General features: G+C 44.4%; 1 protein-coding gene across 1 annotated transcript in view; it reads right to left on the bottom strand.

Moving 5' to 3' along the window:
• Positions 1–29: 29 nt before the first annotated feature.
• The window catches only part of AVIL (advillin), a 24,834-nt gene continuing 579 nt past the window's right edge, over positions 30–24,284 (bottom strand). Inside the window, exons 2-19 of the mRNA XM_044677435.1 lie at positions 22,608–22,682; positions 20,303–20,499; positions 19,695–19,803; positions 19,217–19,327; positions 18,491–18,693; positions 17,893–17,971; positions 17,688–17,786; positions 16,659–16,812; positions 16,429–16,529; positions 15,840–15,977; positions 15,564–15,722; positions 7,285–7,464; positions 5,775–5,920; positions 5,476–5,620; positions 4,209–4,397; positions 3,899–3,967; positions 2,856–2,981; positions 30–2,020 (exon numbers count right to left, since the gene is read on the bottom strand). Of these exons, the coding sequence (XP_044533370.1) occupies positions 1,907–2,020; positions 2,856–2,981; positions 3,899–3,967; positions 4,209–4,397; positions 5,476–5,620; positions 5,775–5,920; positions 7,285–7,464; positions 15,564–15,722; positions 15,840–15,977; positions 16,429–16,529; positions 16,659–16,812; positions 17,688–17,786; positions 17,893–17,971; positions 18,491–18,693; positions 19,217–19,327; positions 19,695–19,803; positions 20,303–20,499; positions 22,608–22,682 (2,394 nt within the window). The 3' untranslated portion in view covers positions 30–1,906. The remainder of the gene's footprint in view (positions 2,021–2,855; positions 2,982–3,898; positions 3,968–4,208; positions 4,398–5,475; positions 5,621–5,774; positions 5,921–7,284; positions 7,465–15,563; positions 15,723–15,839; positions 15,978–16,428; positions 16,530–16,658; positions 16,813–17,687; positions 17,787–17,892; positions 17,972–18,490; positions 18,694–19,216; positions 19,328–19,694; positions 19,804–20,302; positions 20,500–22,607; positions 22,683–24,284) is intronic.

The raw sequence follows: 24,284 nt of genomic DNA, 5'->3' as shown, positions 1-24,284 counted from the left end.
ATATTGTGAATTTGATATGCTTGATCAGTAACATCCAGCCCTGAAAGAGCAGGTATTTGAATGTAGGAATGTGAAGCCTTTTGACTTGAAGCTGCTTATCTCTTGTATTTAGTGAAATCTTCGCCTTTACATGTTTTAACTTTTTTCCCCCCCCTGGCTGTTCCCAATCATTTTAACTCCAGTAAATGGTTCTAATTACATTTAGATAATAAATATCTTAGAGAAACCTTGCCAGGAATATCCCAAGGTCCTGAAGGTGGCCCTCTCTTTTTCACTCCTTGAATTTATTCACCCTAAGCTAGGAGGGCTGCCAGAGCCCTCTCATCCATTTTCTACCCAGAATTATCCTAATTTACCTCCACTAACATTGACTGTCCTTGTACATGGCACTATACTAGGTGCTAATACAGAGATGAAAAAAAAAAAAGGAAATTATCTCCATCTTAAGAGAGCTTTTGTGGAGGTTTTTTTGGTGGGGTTGTTGTGGAAGGGGTGTGGAGTATACTTGGAGCCTCACTGCCCAGAGTACACACTGGGTGAAAACAGAGACCTGGAAGAACTTTGGACAGGATTCTTGCAGTAGCTGGGCTTGAAGAAAGCTGGGGATTCTAAGTGGCAGAGGTGGGGATAGAATACATTGTCTTAGTATCTTTTCTTCTCTGCATGTCAGATTCAGAGAAATCTGAGATGACTGCATGAACTACTTTGGAGTGAAGTAAATAAAACAAGAGAATGTACAGTAGCATAAAGGAAAACAACATCCAAAATTCTGTGAAAGATGAGATGGGAGACAGCGAGTCAAATGAAAACAGCTAGAAGGCCAGTTCAGTTTAATAGCATGTGGTGTGCCATGGAGTAGCGATAGGATATAAATTTGGAAAGGGGGCTCGGAGCCTGGTGGGATCTCCAGCAACAAGCTGACCTTTGTGTTTTATCCTAGAGGTGATAGGAAATTTGAGTAGAGGTGGGATGTGATTAGATAATGTGTTTGGGAAAAGCAATTTGGCAGCTGTATGGAGGATACATGGGAGAACCATTTTACTACTTTTGTTTATCATTTGCATCAACCTCCAAGGTTACACATTTAGGTAGATGTAATGTCATCAGAAACAAATGAAAGTGTAATTTATATTAAACTTGTGATTCCTTCCCACCTGAAACTGATTCCAAATACGGAGTTCATTGGAAAATGTGGCTTGTTTGTGGTTGTTTACAGCATCCTTTGAAGATATTCTTTAGTGACCCACATGCAGATGTGTCACTGGGCTTATTATTACTCAAATAAATACCAAATGGTTTCTTGCTGCTTTTGGGCAAAATTTGTCCTTCCTATGCCAATACAGATGTTGGTCTAATTCCCACCATCCTAACCTTCCCAGCACAAAAACATTCCACAGATGGGAAGTATATGCTTTATTTGTTATATGAGCAAACCCAAAATGATGTCATTCCTTCATCTCATAGAGGGGCCTTAATTTGAAAAGATGTCTGAGACCCACCCAGGAGGTATATGAAAATTGCTTACATACTTCAATGACTTGTGGATTAAGTATTTTATTTTTATTTTTGGCATTAACGATCTTGATATCTAAACCTGATGTCTGAACACCAGAATTAAACATTTTCTTCATGATAATTTTTTAGGATTGAAAAGTTTGTTGCATGAACTACATATGTTTTTGTTTTCATCTCTAAATTCATGCAAAACATAGAAATCAGAATGGATATTTAAACATATTTAAACTAAATATTGGCAAGAATATTCACTGTAGGTAACATGCACTTTGCAAACTCTTTTGCTTCTATAAGTAACCAAGTACATTGTGCTAGGGATTTAAATTCTTCCCTCATAATTGGCACTGTCTATTCTCTAGTATCACCTAAAATAGGCATTTGCTTCCATTCTTTAAAAAAGCCCCTTTTCTTTCTTTAGGTTGAGCTGTTTCCAGCCAGGCAAAGCAGCAAATTTCCCTCTCGTGATGCCAAATACAGTCACAAAGTCTTCATCAGAGAGGTAATTCTAGGAGAGAGAAAACAGAACATTTCCAACTAGAGACTGGAGGATCAGGGACATCTTAGTGTGGAAGGAAAATATTTTGTTTGAATGAACCTAAAGTATCTTTTATTTATTTATTGGTTTTTTAAACCCTTACCTTCTGTCTTAGAATCACTACTGTGTATTGGTTCCAAAGCAGAAGAATGGTCCCCTAAATACCTCCTTTATAAAAAGAGAGATAAGGAGTGGGGCAGCTGGGTAGCTCAGTGGCTTGAGAGTCAGGCCTAGAGATGGGAGGTCCTAGGTTCAAATCCAGCCTCAGACAACTTCCCAGCTGTGTGACCCTAGGCAAGTCACTTGACCCCCCCCCATTGCCCACCCTTACCACTCTTCCACCAAGAAGCCAATACACAGAAGTTAAGGGTTTAAAAAAAGAAGAGAGATAAGGAGAAAGAAAGAAAGGAGTCTTTGCCCTTGAGCTTAGAAAAAAATCTAGACTTTTTTTTAATCTTTTTGATATAAATTGTTAGTAATCTGGAGTCAGATTTTTAGCCTGTAGAAGCAGGCAGTGTCTAGTCTTTTCTCATTATCTGAGGTTGTCCTGGGCTAGATAGACTAAAAAATGGGTTATGAATGATACATGAGTCACAAACGTTGAATAAAGTGGAGAACTCATTGTACCTTCTAATGCTGATGCTTCCAGTCTTAAGTTGAGTCCTTTAGCTGCTTTAAAGAGGTTGATTATATGACTGCATAATTATAGGAATGATGGTTTAGACGGTCTTCCCAATTAGAGATATTCTTTCAGACTGGAGAACTTTTTTTATCCTGCCTAAAAGAAAATTCTGTAGCCACTGACCTCCTTTTTGGCAGGGTCTACATCCTCAGGCAGCTCCTGTTCCTGATTTTTCAGCAGGACTTCCAGAGGGTAATATTTTTGCTCACCATCAGCAGCATTCAGTAAGAGGGGAGCACTATTCATGTCCTAGAAAAAGAGATTTGCATGTGTTTACAGTAAAGAATTGTTCAGAGCAGCCAACTTCCTAGTTGCCTCAACAACCATGCTTTCCTGTTGACTCCTCATCTGGAAGATCACATTATTTACTAAAGAGCTTGGGGAGTTTTTCACAAATGCAAGCATTTTAAATTCCGCTCTGAGTGCAGGCCATGGCCAGCTTTCACTCCTCTCCTCCATGCTTCAGGCCTGCTCAGAGAACACTGTATCCCTGCATGCTGTGTGTAACTGTTCTCATGTGTCCTTCTCACGGCCAGGACATCATATCTGAAAGCCGTTGCCTCAGTGGCAGTGTTTGTCCAATTGGTGAAGCAGAGTTCTAGGCAGTTTAAAATAATGTTTAAGGAATGTATCTGGTAACATATGAATTTGAAAACTGGGGAGAATAAAAGATAATCTGATAGAATATTTGCTTTTGAAAATACTCAGCCTGACAGTTAAAATTTTTGTGGCAAATCATTCCATCTTGTTGGATCTTTTTTATCCTTTTAGATGGTATAAATAACTTGGGGTGCTGGGTAGATTATACAATAAAAGCAGCTGCGGGGGTGGGCAGTGTAGAGTACTGGATTTGAGTCAGGGAGACCTGAGTTCAATTCTAGCCTTAATGCTTACTAGCTCTGTGACCCTGGGCAAGTTACTTAGCCATATCTGCCTCAGTTTCCTCATCTGCCAAAAAAAGGAATAAAAGGAGGACCCCTCTCCCAGGGTGGTTGTGAAGATAAAATATTTGCCTTTTGTAACCCCAAAGTGCTATATAATTGCTAACTATTATTACTGAGACAAACAAAAACAAGTGAAAATGTTATTTCTTTTAGAAATGGACTGGTCTGGACTGGCCTTGTGTTCTTTTCTTTATGATATCTTTAGGAGTAAGTCCAACTCACAGCAGTGATTTTCACAATTTCAGCTGTGTCTCCCAGCTCTTCCTTTAACTGTTCATACGATTTGCCTTCCTGTGGGAGAAGAGAGCACAGAGGGTGAGGCTGTCGCCCAGAACACACACATCCTTTTAGAGAGAGCAGTGTTGGGAGAAGGGAAATACCCATTCCTTATCCATTTGTTAACATGATTTCCATTTCATTAGCAGTGTCATTCAGCGTACAGTAACTAGTTGTTTATAGAAGTATATAGCTCCAGGGATTCTACTGTTTATTGCTGTGGGTAAGGGGTGGGCTATAAACCAGAGGCCCTTACGCTCCAGATATGAGGGTCCCAGGCCAAGAACCAGCCTGTGAAGATGGGGGGCTCGAAGCCCTGTTTGATGATCAGGATAGGTGTGTCAGTCTCCCGGCCACTGGGGTGAGTGTGCAGGTACTCCTGGGCAGAAGTGAAGGCTCCCTCTTTTTCTGTGGCATTAGCTTCAGCACCAATCCATAAGAACACCTGTTGTGTAAAAGGTTCAGTAGTTGATGTCAGAGGGTAGCATATATGGTGATTGGCCTTGAAGTCAGGATGGCATGCCTCTGACATACTGTAGCCAAGTTAGCCTAGGTAAGTCACAGAACCACTTGGAATCCCAGGTATCTGTCTGTCTCTGTCTTTCTCTTTTACCTTCTGTCTTAGTATCAGTTTTAAGACAGAAGAATAGGGAGGGCTGTGAACAGGGGTTAAGTGACTTGCCCATGAAATGTCTGAGCTCAAATTTGAACCCAGGGCCTCCTCCTCTAGGCCTGGCCCTCTATCCACTGCCCCTATAATATCTTGCTGCCTCCCCCCCCCCCCCAGGTAACTTGCTAAGACCATACATTATAGACACTTGCTTATTTGTATTGGTAGAAGAAATTCCCATCCAAAAGATCCTTTTATGGATGGAATTCTCAGGTCTGGACCAAAATAGATCTGATATATGTTATAACTGGATAGACCCTTAATGGTCACAAAAAATATTTTTACAAATAAGCCAGTAAGTGGTAGAGATGGGATTTTAACTTGGATCTTCTAGTGCCAGGCCGATAGTTCTCTGTATTGCAATATACTAATATCTTAACTCTATATATGACATAGGCTTCCTTCCAGGAGTTCATATCCTTGGAAAAATTTTCCTATTGTGGATTACTTATTAGAGACGCTTTTGGGGAGCTATATCTTACAGCTGAAATAGAATAAAGAGGAATATCAGCCTTTGAAGAATGACTTTATGACTACTCTCCAGCCCTTCCTTCTATAGCCACTTTAGGTTCTGGGAATTTGGGACTTAATGTTCATTTTAGCAGAAAAAAGATCTTTCTGTAAGATAACTTTTATAGAGCAACTTGTAAAAATTATCATGCTGCTAGGCCTCTTAGGCAGAGTTTTTAGGCACTTTACTACCCTTTTTCACCTTGGAAAAATACAAAAATGGCAGCTTAACTATGGCAGTTGATCTCTTGTTCTCTGAAGTGGTTCATTCCTGACTTGTGGGCAAACAAAACAAAGTGCACAAATCTTTGTCATCTGTTTTAGGCCCTACAATGCTGCTTACCTGGTCCCAGGTATCCAGAAGCATCACATCACTTGGGTTCAGGTCATCCTGTGTGAAATCTGTGATCTCAGTGACAGTGAATCTCCCAGTCTTATTGGAACACTCAAAGAGACGGGGCTGGACATCGATAATTTCCTGTTGGAGTCTACCATATAGTTGTAATGTGAAAAAAAACTTACTTGAAAAGTAATTTTGGAACTGAGACTTAAAATATCATAACCTCAATATGGTAAGTTATTTGTTAATCTTGTGTGCTTCATAAAGAAGTTGAAGGGTGATAATTCTGAGCTCAAATTCACCTTTTGTCATTGGCATAAGGGACTTTCCCTCCTAGTGAGTCCCAAAATGCTTCTGGCTCCTGTCCTTCAGCCACAGTGTCTTCAGTGCCATCACAAAGCACTCTGGCTAATTCCTTTGCCATTGTTCTCTCATCACCACTGGAACCCTGGGGTTAGAATGAAAATAAGAGAGGCTTAGCTTCTCATGTGCTGCCTGTAGAATGAGAAACTTTTGGGACCTAACATAGACTAGGTCTAAAGTCATAATCACCAGTGACTGGGAATATGGTTATTTTTATTTGTAGTGCTTTGAAAAAGAGAAACTTGAATGTGACGGTTATTTTGTTAGGGAAAGGAATGAGTACAGACAGTTCTCCCTTTACATAAATTTACATTATACAAATTTGACTTTATGTAAAGGATTCGGAAAGAAATCTTCTTTCTAAAAAAACCACATATACTGTGTTCTCTCTCTCTCTCTCTGCTCCTGCCCCTCAGCTCAATGTTCTGTCGCCTTCCTCCCTTAAAAACTAAAATAAAATACCTTTTAAAGAAGGCTTTAAAAAAATTCCTTCAAGTGAAAGTAGAAGAATGGTACATGGTGAGCCTGCTATCACCACTGACTTGGCTTGAGATTTCTAGCACCGAGAAAGACCTTTGCCCCGTTCCACCCACCAGCCTGTGTATCTGGCCCCATTGCATGTCTTCCATGCATGTATGCCTGCCTGCCTCTGTCCTCTGCATATTCCTCCTGCTCTTGATTCTCTGTTCTTCTCCCCAACCTGTCCTGAACTGGGTGCTGGCCCTTTCCCTCCAGGGTGAGCAGCCCCTTTCCTGCCTCCTTCCTTTTCTATCCTATGTCTGTAGGCAGATTTGCAGCATATAAAAATTCCTTAGGGAGAGGTCTTAATGGTTCACTTATGTAAAAGGAGGTCTGTAATAAAGTCTTTCATCTACAAGATAGATTGACATATGCTCTGTTTGTCTTGGTTTGATTTCACTAGCCATTATTGTAGCTCTAAAGTAATTTTTAAATAATGTGAATTAGAATTGGGGAATAGAGAAGATCAATTTACAATTGTAGCTATAGGGCACACATTATTACTAGACTGTCATTATAACTGAGATGGAAAGATTTTCATGTCCAGCTTTCATCCTCATAAAGATCACAGAATAGAGAGGGCAGCTGGGTGGCTCAGTGGATTGAGAGTCAGGCCTAGAGACGGGAGATCCTGGGTTCAAATCTGGCCTCAGACACTTCCTAGCTGTGTGACCCTGGGCAAGTCACTTAATCCTCATTGTGTAGCCCTTATTGCTCTTCTGCCTTGGAATCAATACACAGTATTGAGTCTAAGATGAAAGGTAAGGTTTAAAAACAAAACAAAACAGAGTTTGGTGTGCTGAAGTATTTCCTTGGCCTTGTGGTGTGAGGTTTTGATGAAAAGTAATTATAACTGTTCATTCTTTCTTTGAGTTCCTTTAACTTTGCTGTTGGGAAGGAGAAAAGAAGAAGAATACCAGATCATTTTACCTTTCCATACCAGAGGTAGTGCTCATTTTGTGTCCGTAGCAGAAAAACATCATTAGAATTCAGGGAAGAGGCAAATGCTGGTACCTCCACAGCTTTGGTGTTGGATTTGTCGTTCCCTCGGATCTGGAAGAGTCTCACAGGAGGGTCAGGCTCAGCACTTGCCTTCCTGGATGTGCCACCCTTTGAAGAAAAGAAAACCATTTGGGCATATGAGTTCATAGCATACCTCTAGCTAAGGATGCAACAGAGATAAAAATAGCCTGCATTAAGAGGAACAATAGAGATCAACTGCATATCAGAATAGTGATGGATTTAGAATATTAAAAGTTTGATGCCTGGAAACTAATCGTGAGTTCCTTAATCATTAAGTTTTTATTCAACACCTATTATGTGTCTAGCTCTTTGTGAATTACTCCTGGGGATGCCAAATAACAATTGTTACATGTATGTATGTGTTAGGCTTGCAAAGTGATTTCCATTTAGCATTTTGTGAAGAATTGTAAATATTATTCCCACTTTATAGAAAAGTAAAGTAAAGCCCAGAAAATTTAATTGATTTCTATTAGGGGTACCTGGCTTATAATGTCAGGATTGGGAGTTGGATTCATGTCTTTCACCATCCCAATGCCAGTACTCTTTTCTACTGTGCTGTGCTACCTATTTTAGTATATTCAACAAGAGTTCTAGCATAATAGTAGAATAAGTGGATGCAATTAATCCCTCTCTTCCTTCAGAAATATGACAAATGCATCAAATTCAATGAAAGAACAACCACAACCAAAAAAGAATGGAAAGGAGAGAAATTCTTACAGGGAAATTCACATTGTAAAAATGATAAAATAAAAAAAACAATAAAGCAATAAAATGAATAAGTAGTATGAAGTAAAAGCAAGTCTAAATCTCCAGAAAGAAAGCATGTAATTATAGCAGTAACATGCATGTCTCTAGAAGAGGGAATAGACATCTACCAAGAACCTTCAGGTTGGTCTAGAGTCACAATAAGATATAAGGGAAGAACTGGCATCTATAAAATTAGAAGTAAGACCATTGGAGAGTGAATTCAAGACATGAACACAATAACTGACAATAAAGAAAAGACAATGGAAAATTTCAGTGAAGCAGAGGATTTCCAATGAGTAGAATGGATGAGGAAGAATGAAAATATGCTGTGATGGAAGAAAAAAACAGCAAAAATTTAAAAATAACAAAACTAGAAGCTCCCTACAGATCAAAATAGTAAATATAGAAGACAGAATTTGATGAGATAGTCTGAGAATTACTGGTCTTCTATGAAGAAATAGTCTGAATACTGTATTAAAGGAGATAATTAAAATTGCTTGGAAGTACTGAAAACAAAAGGCAGAATATACATTGTTAAAATCTATAGATTACTGACAGGGAAGAACCCTAATTTTAACTCACCTAGAAATATGGTTGCCAAGTTCTAGAGCATCAGTGTCAAAGAGAATCTTGCAAATTGCCTGGAGGAAGCAGTTCACATATCAATAAGCACCAATTTGACCTGGGCAAAACTACTCATTGACAGAAATGAAAGAAGCTGGAATAAAAGAGATTGGCCTGCAACCCCAGACTACCTGTACTAAAAAATGGAGGCTATGCCAACATGGGAAAAGATGATGCTTCAATGAGGTCTGAACATGTATTTTCTGCTGAGAACTTAAATTGAATAGGGCTTTTGACATCATTTGATTAAGCAGCTGAAGCTAAATAGAGTGACTTAGTTTTGAATATAAGTAGTGAGTACAGACTGACAGTCTTTTTGAGCAGTAAGAAGGTAACTTTTAAGGCATACCCAGTATGAGGGTCATTGAAAATAAGGGGTGGGGAAAGAATCCTTTGAAATGGGAGCAGATAGAACTAGACCATCTGGAGAACAAAGGGAAGCTGAAGGGAGAAAGTGATAGATTGTTTTTTTTTTAAACCCTTGTACTTCGGTGTATTGTCTCATAGGTGGAAGAGTGGTAAGGGTGGGCAATGGGGGTCAAGTGACTTGCCCAGGGTCACACAGCTGGGAAGTGGCTGAGGCCGGGTTTGAACCTAGGACCTCCTTTCTCTAGGCCTGACTCTCACTCCACTGAACTACCCAGCTGCCCTAGATTGTTTTTTAAAAGTTGGGCACAACTAGGGAAGATAAAATAGAGGTAGGAAATAGAAGAAAAAGGGCGATTCTTAAACCACATGCTTACTGGGAACAGATTTTTAAAAAATATTAGAGAATAATTATATAATATACAGTTAGCTCTTGTTCTATGTAAAATTGCATTACATAAAGTTGATTTTACATAAAGAATTCTGAAAGAAATCTGCATTCCCCAAAAAATACCTTTGTTAACTTTACAGTAGTAGTGTGCCCCTGGCACCATGCGTCAGCCCTCTCTCTCTCTGAGTATATGGCCCCCTTTCTTGCCTGCTTCTCTGCAGGCAAATTGGCATTACATAAAAATTGCTTTTCCTATAGGAATGTGGAATGGTCCTCTTACATAAAGTGAAAACTGTCTACAGTATAATACAGAATTATTAGATAGTGTTAGATAAGATTTACTATGTTTAGCTGCAACTTGGTTGGGGAATGGTAACAATGGGTGGTTCTTACTGCAGGGAGATATGTTATTAAACAAAATAGCAGTCTGGCACTATACACATATAAAGGAGGGAGGGCCAGGAATAACATCAAAGGATCTAATGGAGGTAAATCTGTCGTAACAACAGTACCCTTAAATGATCATGGACGGAACATACCAATAAAAAGGAATCTAAATGCTGAATAGATTAGAAAATAAAACCTAATAATTTGATACTTACATATTTAAAGCATAGAGACTTATGCAGACTCAAAGTAAAAGGCTGGGATTCTTCAGCTAGATTTTTATTTTATTTATTTATTTAGTTTATTTTAAGCCCTTACCTTCCATCTTAGAATCACTACTGGGTATTGGTTCCGAGGCAGAAGAGCAGTAAGGGCTAGGTAATGAGGGTTAAGTGACTTGCCCAGGGTCACACAGCTAGGAAAGATCTGAAGCCAGATTTGAACCCAGGGCCTCCCATCTGTAGGCTTGGCTCCTAACCTACTGAGTCACCCAGCTGCCCCCCAGATAGATTTTTAAAAGCAGGATTTGCAGTTATGATTTTGGGTAAGCAATAGCAAACATACAATTTAGAGCCTCCAAAATTAAGCTAAATAATTAAAAGCATTCTAGAGAATGAAAAAATATTAACATTAACTATATGTACCCTGAATGCAGCCACTAAATTCTTAAAGCAAAAGCTATCAAATAATAAAAGACCTAGACATTTTAGAAAGCAATAATGTTCTCTGTGTGAGCAATCCAACAGAAAGAAGAAATTATAGACTTGGACAAAATGTTAGAAAAATTGATTTGGCATACCTGTAGATATTTCTGAGTCAGACCCTTTAAAAATGAACATTTCTTAGGCTCTTACAGTATTTACACAAAACTCGGTCATATGCTAGGGCACAAAGAACTTACAAACAAATGTGGACAAAAGACGGGATTATTATATCCGTTATAGATCCTTAAAAAAGAACTAAAAATGCATAAGCAAATCACATCCCCCAAAATGAGTCAGTCACAATTCAAATCATGGGGACAATAAGAAAATCTTTATATGTTTAATAGACCAGTTTCTATTTGGACCTTGAAGCAATAGGAAGCCACCTTGGAGGATGGTCTAGAGCTGGGAGATCAACTAAAAAGCAATTTGCAACAGTCCAGGCAAGACTTTGCAAGTTACATCTTGAATTTATATATTTTCCAAAATAAAAGGAAGCTGTACATAATAGAGGTTTATAGTTTTATATTTCAACCCTTTTTTCTCTTATGAATATGGAAACACTAACTTTATTTGGTATGTTAAGTTCAGAATAAAAAAGAATTAAAATAGGCCAGGTAAGAGGAAATGAGAGCCAAAACTAAGGTGATGACCATGTTAAGTAGAGAGAAAGGGGCTGTATGGAAGAGATACTCTGGAGATAGGACAAGATTTAGCAACCACTAAATATCAAATTACCAAGCATATACTTTCAGAGACAGACAAAATACTAAAATGGAATATGGAAGAATAAAAAGTCAAGAATACCTAAGAAAATTTTTAAAAATTGGAACAAAGGAATTGAACTCAAATTTTAAAGCAGTAATTATTAAGCTATCTGGTAATAAATAAAAACAAATTACTCAGTGGAATGGTTTAGGTAAGCAAGTCTTAAAAATCAGTACAGTAGCATAGTCTTTATAAACTGATGAAAAGACACTGGGGAAAGAAGTCTAAAGCAAGCCCTGCTGGGAAAACTGGGTCACATTTGGACAAGAAAGCTTGCAACAGACACAGCTTTAAGTTCCAAATGGATAAGTGAGTTGAATACTTGAGAATCATTAAAAAAGAGAATAGAAGTTAGATTGTTCCCAACTGTGGATGGCGAGTGCCCTCCGAGAATATCGGAAAAGGCAAACTGGACTACTTTGGTGATGTAAACGTAAAAGCTGTGACATCAAGAAAAGAAAGAACAGCTAGAATAAGATTTTTGTTAACTTCGCGATTTCGTTGGTGAAAGGAATTCTGGGTGAGGGCAAGTCCCTCTATCAGAGCACCCAGCACGCCTTTGCAGCTTGGAGCCTTGGCGTTGTCTGAGACACCCCCATAGGTTAGAGACAGGATTCGAACTCGGATCTTATACTGTCACACTGCTTCTGAGAAGAAAAGGTACAGAACGGGAAAAACAGCACGAGCTATCTTTTAGAAACATCGTATTTACAACCAACTATCAGCAATGGATATGAATCTAATAATGAGCCATTTCTCAACAGATAAGTGGTTCGGAGCTAAGGACAGACTTTCCAAAAGAAGAAACTCAGCACCCAATTTAAAAAGGGCTCAAATCCATTCGTAGGAAAGCTAAAAGAAAGCAAACACGCTCATCACATGGGCAAGTGTGGAATAATTCGATGTTGGCGATGCAGGAAAAATGATTCCCCCGCCGGGTGTACCCGAGGCAGGGAGTGGCAGAGTACGAAAGGAGGCGGCACTTTGGGGCTGTTGGAGTGCGGCTTCCCCTCGCCCCGCCCCGCCCCGCCCCGCCCCGCGTCTTTGGGACCCCGTGGCGGAGAGAATGGGGTTGCTGGACAGCGGAGGAGAAGCGAGGCGAAAGGCTTGCGGGACTTCCAGGCCCACGCGGCGCAGCCCGCCAGTGTCCGCGGCCGGATTAGCACTCGAGGAGGCTCCGGGATGGCCAGCTGCCTGCTGCCCTGGGCCTGGCGCTCGGGAAGCGGCCGGCATTACAGTGCCAGAGGGGACCAAGCCCGTCCAGCTCGGTGAGGGAGGAGCGGCCGAGCAGCCTGAAAAAGGGAGGCTACGCCGGCCCTCCGTGGCCTCCATCCCGGAAAGCGCCTTGGATGCCCTGTCTGAGTCTCTTTTAGCCGCTTTGAGGGGACGAGAACGCGGAGGGGGATGGGGCGGGGCTTCGGAGCCGCTGGTGTATGTAAAGTCAAATCCCGCCTAAGGCGATCGGCCGGCTCCCCTCAGGGAATGAGATCCGGGAAGGCGCTCGGGATAAGAGTCTGGGGAGCCAGGGGTCCCCCGGCCCAAGCATGGAACTCTTAGAACACAGACTGCTTTGAGTCTTTGCATCCCCGGAGCCTTGCTCCTAGGAGGTGCTGCTTTAAAAGTCTTTAAGAAATGTTTACTAGGCAGCAGTCAGGCCTGGAGGAGGGACGACCTGGGTTCAAGTGTGGCCTCAGACACTTCCAGGCCTGGGACCTTGGGCCAGTCACTTCACCCCCAGTTCCCTAGCCTTTGCTGCTCTACTGTCTTAGAACCCAAACTGCTATCAATTCTAGGACAGAAGTTAAGAATTGAAAAACAGCTTATTGACGTGAATGAGGAGCTGGGCCTTAGAAGGACAAGAATTTAGAGACAGAGATGGTAGAGGAGGTCAGCGGTCATTCTGGGCCTAGGAAATGCCCTGAAAAAAGGAGCCAGAGGCCCGAGGGACAAGATAAAGGAAGGGCTAATGGTGTAGCTCTGTGCATGGCGGGGAAGGGAGAAGAGTGTGAAACAAGATTGGAAAATGTAGGCTGAAGCTAGACTGGAACCCAGAGCTCGTCATGGAAGCTGCTGAAGCTGATGTGATTACACCTTTAGCAGTATAGTCACACCCATATTTTGTGAAAGTTGCTAGAAAAATTTGCTTTTTGCAGGGCTGGAGAGAAGGAAGATGGATTTCTCTGTCTGCTGGCTGTCCCTGCTCTGGTCATACCATTTTCCCTTGCCTTCCTCTGGAGCTCCTGGAGCTGTAATTTTCTATGTCTGAAACTTTCTAGGTTTCCGTCTCCCCAACAAACACCCCCCCCTCGCCAAGATAACATTTGGTCAAATAGGTGACATAGTGGATAGAGTGCCAGGCCCGGAGTCAGGAACACTCACCTTCCAGTGTCTTTGCCAAGAAAACCCCACATGGGGTCCTGAAGAGTTGGATGTGACTGAAACAACTTACAACAAGATATCAGAGGTGAGAAGCCAATGAAAACTAACTGGGTAGCTGCCATCTTTGCCTGTAAGAGATCTCATTAGCTTTCTGGAGGGCCACCAACATACGAGGAACAGCGACAGACCCAGGAATCCCCCGGGAGTTTGGGACAATCCCAAGTCCTGGGAGTCAACTTCTTTCTTTCTCCCCCCCAAGATATTTTCCCAATGACGTGTAATAACAATTTTCAACATATGTTTTCTGAAACTATAAGATCCAAATGGCTTCCCTTCCTCCTTTCCCTTCCCAATCTTGGGTCTGGATGAATCATGTATTCTCATGCCAAACAGTCCATCCTGGGCCTGTTGTCAGATCAAGGCGTCCCCTTCCTGCGAGGGCCTGGCGGCTCCCCTCCCTGGGCATAAAGGCGGGGGCCTAACCAGTACTGATGTGAGTGTGTGTATGTGGAGCACGTGCCAGGGGCTGGCCTCAGCCACTGTTTGGAGACGCTTCCTCCTCTGGCTTCCTTGGCTAGGGCTCCTCAGGCCACACAGCCTCCCGTTAAACTAGTCAAGTAGAGGGACTGTGGCTTTCAGGACTAACTGGCCTATGAGCCCTCTGGGAAGCTCTCTTTAGCTTTCAAGACAGACAGCCAGTCCCCAGAGGTGTCTTCCATTGGATAAAGAGGGGATCTCTGACCCGCCTTTCTCCATCCATACATGCATACAAAAGCTCTTTGGCTTTTCTCTCTTCCTTCTTTTTTTGTGCCCTTTGCGGAAGGCCTATTGCCATGGACTTTGTACCCTGTGCTTAGCTGAGGGGGGAAGGAAGCCTGAGGAAGCTACTTTTAGAGCCCTGGAAAGAGTGGAAATTCTGGAGCCTGAGCCCTGCCATCTAGCTGCCCAAGGGGCACGGATAACCACCTTCATCCTGCTTTCTCTCCAGTTCCCAGGGGAGCACCACCCTCACCCAACCCCCTCTCAGCTCCCTTTTGTGCGCTGTCTTTCCCCAGGAGAATGGTCACTCCTCTAGGGCAGGGACTGCCTTCCTCCTAGTAAATGCTTAATAAACACTTGTTGACTGAATGACTACACTGCAGAGGTGTCTGTTAAAAAGTTAGCCAACAGGCAGCTGGGTAGTACCAGACCTGGAGTGGGGTGGACCTGGGTTCAGATCTGGCCTCAGACACTTCCTAGCTCTGTGAGACCCTGGGCAAGTCACTTAACCTCAGTGGCCTAGCCTTTGCCACTCTTGTGCCTTAGAATCTAAACGTAGTATTGATTCTCAAGCAGAAAAGGATGGAGTTAAAAAAAAAAGTTAGTTGGGGGCTGGTCACCAATTCTTCCTGTCAAGAATGGAACTCCTCCTAAAGGTATCAGACGTTATGAGAAAGATGGAGGAAGAGAATGAATTCAGATCTGAGTGTCGAGAGGCTGAGGTGCCGGTGGGCCAAGAAGTTGGATGTAGCTAGTGGGCAATTGGAACTGTAGCCCTGGGGTGCAGGTAGAAGGGTGAGGATGGAGATAAAGATTTGTCAGGCCCTTCCTAGCTCTGTGAGCCTGGGCAAGTCACTTAACCCCATTTGCCCAGCCCTTGCCCTAAAAAAAGCCAATAAAGGAGTGACGTGAGGACACCGCCGTCGTGTTGGAAAGATTGACCTGGCAAGCCTGTCTCTTCCTTCCGCCGTGCCCAGTGGCTAATGCTCTATATCTCATTCAGAGAAACTGCCTTCAGTTCGTTTTTTTCTTAGGGAGGGGAGGGGGAAAGGAGATGTCACCTCAAAAATGACCAGCTTTCCTTTGAAGATGACCATGAAGTGGCACGGCTCTTTCCCCATGCTGACCAGCACCTGCACCGGAGCGCCCCCGTACTGTCTGTCCAGCGCCACAGCTTGGTAGGCCGAAGCCGCCAGCTCATCCTTGGAAGCATGTCGGCCCTGCCGCAGAGAGAAGGGGGACGGATAAATGGCGGGAGAGCTGGGCCCTGCTTGTCCACCTCAGGATCGCCAGGGAGCCGTCCAGATTCCAAAGGGAAAGTTTTCCTCTAGATTTACCTGCCAGATGTACAGGAGGTACCGTGGCTGGCTGCTCACTTGGTACGTGTAGAGAACCAGGTAGCAGTCTCCCCCGTAAAAGAAGCCGTGCCACCGAGCCTCCACCGGGACTAGCTCCAGATTTTCAATTCTCCAGACCTAGACAAAGGAGTGAGAGACGCAAGTCACACAGCCATTGTGCTGCGATGTGGCGCCAGCTGTGCCAATACCCAAAAATGGGCCCCGGCGCAGAGATCCAGGCAGAGGGGCAGCTGAGAACACAAGGGCCATTCAGAGTCCATCCGGCATCCCTTACCACGGGGGGGGGGGGGGGGGGCACCGTGGCTGTAGAGCTCTTTGGAGCGGTCCATGAGCTCTTTGGGCCAGGGAAAATGCTGACGGCACATGGAGGCACTCACTTCTCATCACCCCGAGGGACTGTGGGGGAAAACTGCCACCTGGCAGACTCTGAGGTTTCTTGAAAGGTACTCCTAAGATCTCAGAGTTGAAAAGAGGGGGGGAAACCACTTGAAGTAGGCCCTGCACCCCACTTTACGTTTACTGGCAAATACACTCGCTGCCTTCCTTTGGTTTTGAGTTCTTGTCTCACCTCAACATTTCCACTGCCGTCATCGACCATTCTTTCTTGGGCTGCGACCTCCGGCTTTGCGTGAAGCAGAGTCACGTCAAACTTATCCTGGATGACTTTGGCTGTCCGAGAGATTTCGAGAGAAGTCAAGTAAGTGAGCCATTCCGTTCTGAACGCAAACAGGGAGCCATAGGAACGGTGCTGCCCTTTAGACATCCCGGTGGCCGATGAGATTGGGGGATAATTCTCACCTATTTTATTCATGCTGAAGGTTTTTCCTAAGCCGGAGGTCTGGTCCTTCACCGTCCACTTCTGGAACAGCTGCTTAAACATAGCAGACTCAGCCCCATCGTTGATAGTCTCCACGTTGGTGCTGCTTGGATAATCCTTCAGCTTCATGAAGCCCTAAACCCGGGAGAAACGCATTACCAGTCCCTGAAGATTTGTGCTTGCTAAGTGACTCACTCCTTTGGTGCCAGGTGCTAAGACAGCTCTAGAAGCCATTCAAGCTGACTCGCTTTTTAAAAAATAAGATTTTATTGATACCTTTTGTTTTAGCAAAGGCTAAACTTCCCTTTGTATGCCCCTCCCTTCCCCCCAGCCATCCTTTTTAAAGAATTTTGCTGATTCACTTCTAACTGGAGATGGAATTGCCTAAACTCAGGATGTATTCATAGAAAACATTTTGGCATCTTTCTATTAGACTGTCACATTATTTTTTTTTTTTTGCTCATGCTGAGCAAACTCTTTTTATACCATGTCTCATCAACATTTATGTACTTTACTGACTTTGTACTGAATCAGTTTGCTTATTGATTACTTTGTGTTTCTCAAAAGGTGCAGATAATTGTGTCCTGTCTCTTCAAATACAGCATCATCTCCTTGGGTCCTGGGACCATACCCTTGATCGCTTTTTATAATGCTATTCCATTCTCGATAGCTCCTCTCTGTTAGAGGGAAGCTTGTGGAGGGCAGGGCCTACTTTAACTTTGTGCCCCCAGCACCTAGCTTGGTGTCTAGTACTGAGGAGGAACTGAATAAATACTTGTCAGTTGATTGATAAGATCGTAATAGCGTGGATTTAGCACTGGAAGTGACCTGAGAGGACATCTAGTCCAAGCCTATTATTTTTACAGAGGAAGAAGCAGGTCCAGATAAGTTGCCTTGCTCAAGGTCACAAGATAAGTGGCCGATGGACCCAAGAACCTCTGACTTCAAACCCAGCTTTCTCTCCAGTGCCCAGAATCATTTGGCCATTTTTGTGCCTTTGCTGCACCTACCAGAGCTTTAGACATAGCAGTCTGCTTCTCCATCTTGGTGGCTCCCCTTCCTTTCCAGACGTATATCTTGTTTCCACCATGGTCCAGGATATAGCAGTCCTGAAGCATTCACATGGACAAATGACATTTCAGCTGGTTGACATAGCAAGAGAGACTTACTCTTAGCTTGGTTATTCTCGCGCGAGCCTACCCAAGGTGTACTTACGTCATGATTCAGTAAATCTTGCACCAGGGGCCTTGTGGACACTTCTGTGACTGTCAGCTGCCCAGCAGAGTCAGAGACACTGGAGAAGGGGTAAATGTGGGTGGATTTGGGTTCTCTTTCCTCAGAAGAATCTCACTACCTACATGTTGCTTTCCTGACTTTTTTTTTGGTGGTCAGTTTCTTTGTAGGATTTAGATTATTGCCCTAAATTTATAGTGGTTTACTTGGGCTTCATAGAGGGTTAACTTTTAAATCCTTTTTTTGAATGGTCCCTTTTTCCTACGGATTCTACACCTTCCTCCCCCAAATCGTGTCCCTTCCCGAGCCCCAGGGATGTCAAATGCCTTGGAGGATGAGCAGGAAGCACCGTGTGCCAGAACAGCCACACAAACACTGGAGATGTGTAGCCGGTGCCGCGAGCATCAGGGCCTGCGTGGAGGAACGCTGGTACTTATGATCGTTACAGACGCTGGAATTCTTTGAAGAGGGATCAGAAGGAAACGTCCATCTCAAAACCCCATGTGGAGATGTTCGAGGGTATCTAGATTTACGAGGGGATCTCTCAGGCTGGAGCCAGCAGGAGGGAAGAGCCACTTACTGATAGAGCATGATGTTGGATCTCTGCTCTTGGTCTAAGAGCTCATCAGGGGTTGCAGACGTGATCTGGGAACGTTCGCCTAGTGTTTCCGAAAGGACCTTCATCAGATCTACACTGGCCGCCTCGTTGTCTCCCTCAATCACGCCGATTTCAGCGCGGCCCCCACGCTCTCGGTCCCGAATATCCTTTGCTAGGAGCATTGCCTGAGATAACGGAGTCCGAGGAAGGAATTGAGTTTGCCTTCCTTACCACAGGGGGCTCGAGTATCATTGAAGGAGCAAGCCTCCAAACCTTTAGACTGTCTAGGACATAGCAGGGGGTCTAATTTTAATCTCAGGGAACACTGGCACAAAGAAACAACAACAACAACAATAAATAATTATAGCAACACTAATAATAATAACCTAAAAAGAGGGAAACCATGTTTGGAAGATCCTCAGCCATATGCTGGGGGTTCCAAGGGAAAGAGAGGCTTTCTTTGAGCAGCACCAACAGTATCTTCAGTGGGGGGCAGCTAGGTGGTTCAGTGGACAGAGAGCCAGGCTTGTTGTGGGAAGGACCTGGGTTCAGATCTGGTCTCAGATATTTCCTAGCTGTGTGACCCTGGACAAGTCACTTAACCCCCACTGCATAGCCCTTACTGCTTTTCTGCCATGGAACCGAAACACAGTATTGATTTTAAGATGGAAGGTAAGGGGGTTTGGGGGTTGTTGTTTTTTTAAATACCTTCAGCCGTTCTCCCGTGTTGCTCTCTGGGCCGTTCCACTGGATGATGACTCTTCCAAGGTCCAGCAGGAAGACATCACCCAGGTTAAAACTGCCCCAGTTTAGGTCTACCTACAGATTAGAGATCGATGCTGCTCAGGACAGCGGAAACATGGTGTCCAGACCACCCCTTCCATAGAATAAGCAGAAGGGATGGGAGCTAGTCAGTTTAGGCAGAAGTTGTTCATCATTTTTGTGTCCTGGAGCCCTTTGGCAGTGTAGGGAAGCCCGTGGATCCCCTCCTCAGAATCACACTTTTAAATCCATAAAACAAAATACAAAGGCTGACAAAGGAAACCAATTATAATGAGGCACAGTTATAAAAACATTTAATATCTTTTCTTTCAAAAACTAGTTTACAGATCCCAGGTTAAGAACCCTTTGTCTAGGAAATAAACATCACTCCCCTCAGGGAAGTCTGACCCTCTGGAAAACCTACCTCGGTGGCCATTATGTGCCTTTTTCCTTTCACATGCAGTAGACGCTTCACATTGTAGGCGTTGGTCTCCACATGTTTCATCCCAGAGGCCACCCCTCCCTTCTTGTAGCTGAGAGAGAGACAGAGAGAGAGACAGAGAGACAGACAGAGAAACAGACAGAGAGAGAGACGAGACAGAGACAGAGATAGAGACAGAGAGACAGAGAGAGACAGAGATAGAGACAGAGAGAGAGACACAGACAGAGAGAGAGAGAGAGCGTTACCTTCCCTTTGGTGTTCCCGCCTGGCCTCTTTCAAGGCTCTCCTGACTTCACTGCCCTACCAGGAAAAGAAGGAATTTCCCACCCATTTATGGCTCCTCCAGGAAGCTCTCTTTGATTAGACTATGTAGGCCATCAGTACTAAAACCCAGCTCCGCTGCTTGCTCAGTTATCCTCGCTGTGACACTTTATCGGTTGGGGAAGGGAGTTCTGTTACTGTGATTCTCTCCGGCCTCCCTTTTGCCATGCATTCTGTTGTTTCCCTCATGGTGCCATCGTGGTGCCAGGCTTTATTCGCATCAAGTGCCAGTTAGGGACAAGAAGAGGCTGCTTGTGATTTCTACTCACATGATCCCCTGTCTGAAGTAGCCCCGGAACGTCTCCGATTCATGGTACTGAACCTCCCGGTGTTGCACTGGGCTGCCACCCAGATAGTCGTCCAGCTGAGTGGTATAGATGGCCGCACAGCTCTGCTCGTCTTGGGAAGAGTCCTTTCCAATCCAGTAGTGGATATCCTGGGACAAGAGACTTCCAGATCTGCGATTCTGAAGAGAGTGTGGGATTAGAGGAGGGGCCCACGGGGGATCCATGCCTGCCCTGGAGAGGGGTCAGCGGATCCTGCTAGAAATCTTTAACGCTCCCAAATCCTGGTGGCCCAAATCTCTCTGCATTTGGAAAAAGTGAGAAATGTTGCTGTCTCTCAAGCTAAAGGAGTCAGATAGCTGACAAGAGGCCCCAATAAAGGAGGCACCTTCTGAATTTTAAAACAGCTCCTCCATTTTCTTTAATGAGCATTTATTGGGCATGCTATGCAAGGCACTGTGCTAGGCACTGGGCACACACAGATGGCTTTCAGTTCTCCCACGTCTCATTCCTCCAGTATGGCACAGTTCTTAGGACCTAAGTACACAATTTGCACTGTTGACTTGCACCTACCTAAGGTTGCTTTGTCCTTGTTTGTCAGTTAACTTCGTGGTCAAATATAAGGAAGATCAGGCCTAAAACTGTATTAGGACTTTTTTTTTTTAATCCTTTTTGTCTAATCAATACTAAGCATCAAGTCCAAGGTGAAGAGCAATAAGGGTTGGGCAGTTGGGGTGAGTAGGCAAGGTCACTTAGAAGTATCAGAGGCTAGATTTGAACCCAGACCTTCTGCCTCCAGGCCTGGCTGTCTAGTCTCTGAGCCACCCAGCCACCCCTGCAAGGAGGCTTTTGAGACACCCTATATTGTCTTTTTTAAAGTCACTTTGAAGTTCTCTCCAGGGTGTCTGGGGCCTTGGTGACTAACATCAGTTAGACAGACGGGCTGGTGAGGCTAGTTCTCGGCTCCAGCCCTGTCATGCTTCCCCTTTGAGGTGAGTGTGAGAGGCTAGTTCTGAGGTTGGATCTTTCGCTTCTAAACTCTGAACAACAGATCATTCTCTTCTTTGTGGACCTCCTCGGCCTTTGGCCCTGAGGCTTCAGACTGAAAGCCTTCTTTTCCCTAAGAACTTCTTACTTTCTCTTACTGGCACCATCCCTCCCATTTTTTCATTCAGAATGAATCATCTAGTTATCTTTCACTTTTCCTTCTTCCACAGGCTGCTCTTTGCTTCACCTTCTACATTCCATCCATGGCTACGTTTTGCCCATTTTTCCTACAACTTTTGCCTCTCTACTCCCCAGGATACCTTTCTAGTTTAGCCTTTATTATCGACTCTGATGGGTATTGTAATGACTCCATAACTGACTTCCTTTTTAAAAAAATGCCATTTATTCATTTTTGTAACCTTTATCTTTTGTCTTAGAATTGTTGCTTAGAAAAGTTCTAAGGCAGAAGAGTGGTAAGGGCTAGGCAATGGGAGTTAAATGACTTGCCCAGGGTCACACATGTGCTAGTCAGTGTCTGAGGCCAGATTTGAACCCAGGATATCCCATCTCCAGGTCTGGGTCTCTATTCACTGAACCTCTTAGCTGTCCCTAATTTTCCTATCTTTAGGCATCTTCCTCACTAATTAATTTTCGCACACTACTGCCTGCCACAGTGAGATTTTCTACGTAGACCTGGCCTTCCTCTGCTCCAAAGCCTTTGGTGTCTCCTCATTTCTTAACCACGAGAATGTAGACTCTTTAGCCTGATGTGCATGACCCTGCACAGTCTGGCTCCAAAATCCCTCTTAATCCCTGCAGTCTCTATGGGAGCCAGATTTGACTCCTTATCATTCTCTGATCTTATCCTGGCCTTTCTTGCCAGTGACTTTGCTCCTGTGCCTGTTGAATTTCTTCTCTTTAAGGTTCCATGCATGCGATGTCTTCTCCACAAAGCCCTCCCCTATTCTCACTGCTCCCCATGTCTCCCGAGTTGGGGGATCTCATCCTTCCAGAATCTCCCTAACCCTCTCTGATGAATTTAGCACATTGTAGATTATTGTATTCTTGTTGCTTGTCTATTTCCTGTATAATCTTTGAGAGTAGGAATTCTGTCATCTTTGATCTTTATAACCCAGAACACTGAGAAATGCCTTTGTGCAGAGACGTTTGGGAAACGTGGGCTCGTCCCAAGGTTCCTGTGGTCCGTTCCCCTCCACCACCAGCAGGCGTCTCCAAGGCTCCTGAGAACAGATCATCCTGGACTAAGACTAGGGACCTGGGGACTACGGTCTGCTCTACTCACCGAGAGAACCACATAACAGTCTCCCTCGTAGAAATTGCCATGAAAGCTCAGGGGCACCAGCACCAGCTCCATTTTCTGGAAAAACAAAAAGGGCATGCATGAGGGCCACGGGCCAGTCTGCATCCTTCTTCCCTCTTTGCTTTTTCCAACCCAAGAAATACCCAGAACCAGGGAGATGGACCTGGCCAGTTCCTCCCTTTGATCCTGGATCAAGGGAGCTGATGAGGCAACTCCACCCTCGCAGAGAGAGTTCTTAGGAACCCTGAGAGGTTAAGTGAGTTGGGGCAGGGCTTGAAACCTGGTCTTCAGACCAGACCCTAAGGCTGGTCATCCATTCAGCAGGCCACATGACCTCTCAACATCTGAGTAGGCACAATAATGATTCTGGAGATCTCTTTGTAGCCCCCTGTGGGCTTTCCTTACATCTGGGAAGCACAGCCTTGAGGCCAGTCCCTAGAGCTAAGAGATTTCTTGTCAAGCAGATTTGGGGAGACAGAGAAGCTGGTCCCCAAAGAGGGGTGGGTCCCTTAGGTTGTTTCTAAGGATAACCAAGAGTCCCTGCCAGTCACAAGGGAAGAAATGATTACTTGGGAAAATCACTAAAAGGTTTGTCCATTGGGAACTGGCTGATTTAGCTAAAAGGGGAAGGGCATATATTGCAGCCTTCTCAATGAGAGGGGGAGGAGCAGGGAAGAGGAAGAGAATTTGGAAGTTAACATTTTTTTTTGGATGAATATAACAAAATTAACTAATTAAATGAGACAGCTACAGATCAACCCAAAAGCCTAGACAGACTTTAGGGTTCATTTTCTCCCAGTGATGATAGAAAAAAAAAAAGTAGAATAAGGAAACCCACAACCTGGGGCCAACTCAGTGGGCAGAAATCCACCTTGTGGGGCTTGGAGGGAAAGGAAAGCAGCCTTTGGGAGAGACCCTGGACATGGCACTGCTGTGTGAAGGGAGGCCTCCTCCTTCTCCTCCTTCTTTCTCCTCCTCCTACTCCTTTTTCTCTGCTCCTTGGCTGGCTGGGCTGGAGGCAGGACTGAATGGGGGTGGCACAAGACGTCTCCTGCTTCCCTTTCCCTCTCTGGAGGCTAAGCCCTGGGCTCCAGTGCTACACAGCCTCTTACTGAAGGCCCTGGAGGGGAGGCCCCTGGCTGGAGGCCTCCTCGGAGAGGACATGGGACCAGATTTCAGTTAGTGAGGAAGATCCTGCCTGCTGGAAGTCTGTGTGTGTTCCTCTGACAGGGCCCTCTGGTGAGCAGATGTATCCGTGTGTGTGTGTGTGTGTGTGTGTGTGTGTGTGTGTGTGTGTGTGTGTGTGTATGTGGGGGGGGCCTTCATTAGAAGTACGTTTTCAGAGTGGATTATAGCATAAAGGCCATTTTTTACTGTGGAAGTGTGAGACCGATGCCCTTGTCCAGCTCCCGTAGGTGCCCAGGCCAAAATACATCCATTCCCTTTGCTCCTGTTTTTCACTATCCTTTCACACTGAAGCCATGGGGCCTCTCCAAGGACCAGACTTTCTGCCTGAAACCAGTGTTCAAGAAGCACTAGGGAGGGTTCAGGCCCTGCTAAATGGGGCAGTGAGAGCTGGGGGGGCCATGCTGGCTGGGACAGTGAGGGCTTGTGGGAGGGCCCTCTGGCTGGGGCAGTGAGGGCTGGGGGGGGGCCTTC

This window comes from Gracilinanus agilis, chromosome 5 (genome assembly GCF_016433145.1).
Source record: "Gracilinanus agilis isolate LMUSP501 chromosome 5, AgileGrace, whole genome shotgun sequence".
NCBI lineage: Eukaryota > Metazoa > Chordata > Mammalia > Didelphimorphia > Didelphidae > Gracilinanus > Gracilinanus agilis.
Note: the sequence above shows the minus strand (reverse complement) of the source record. Positions and strands in the feature narration are given on the sequence as shown.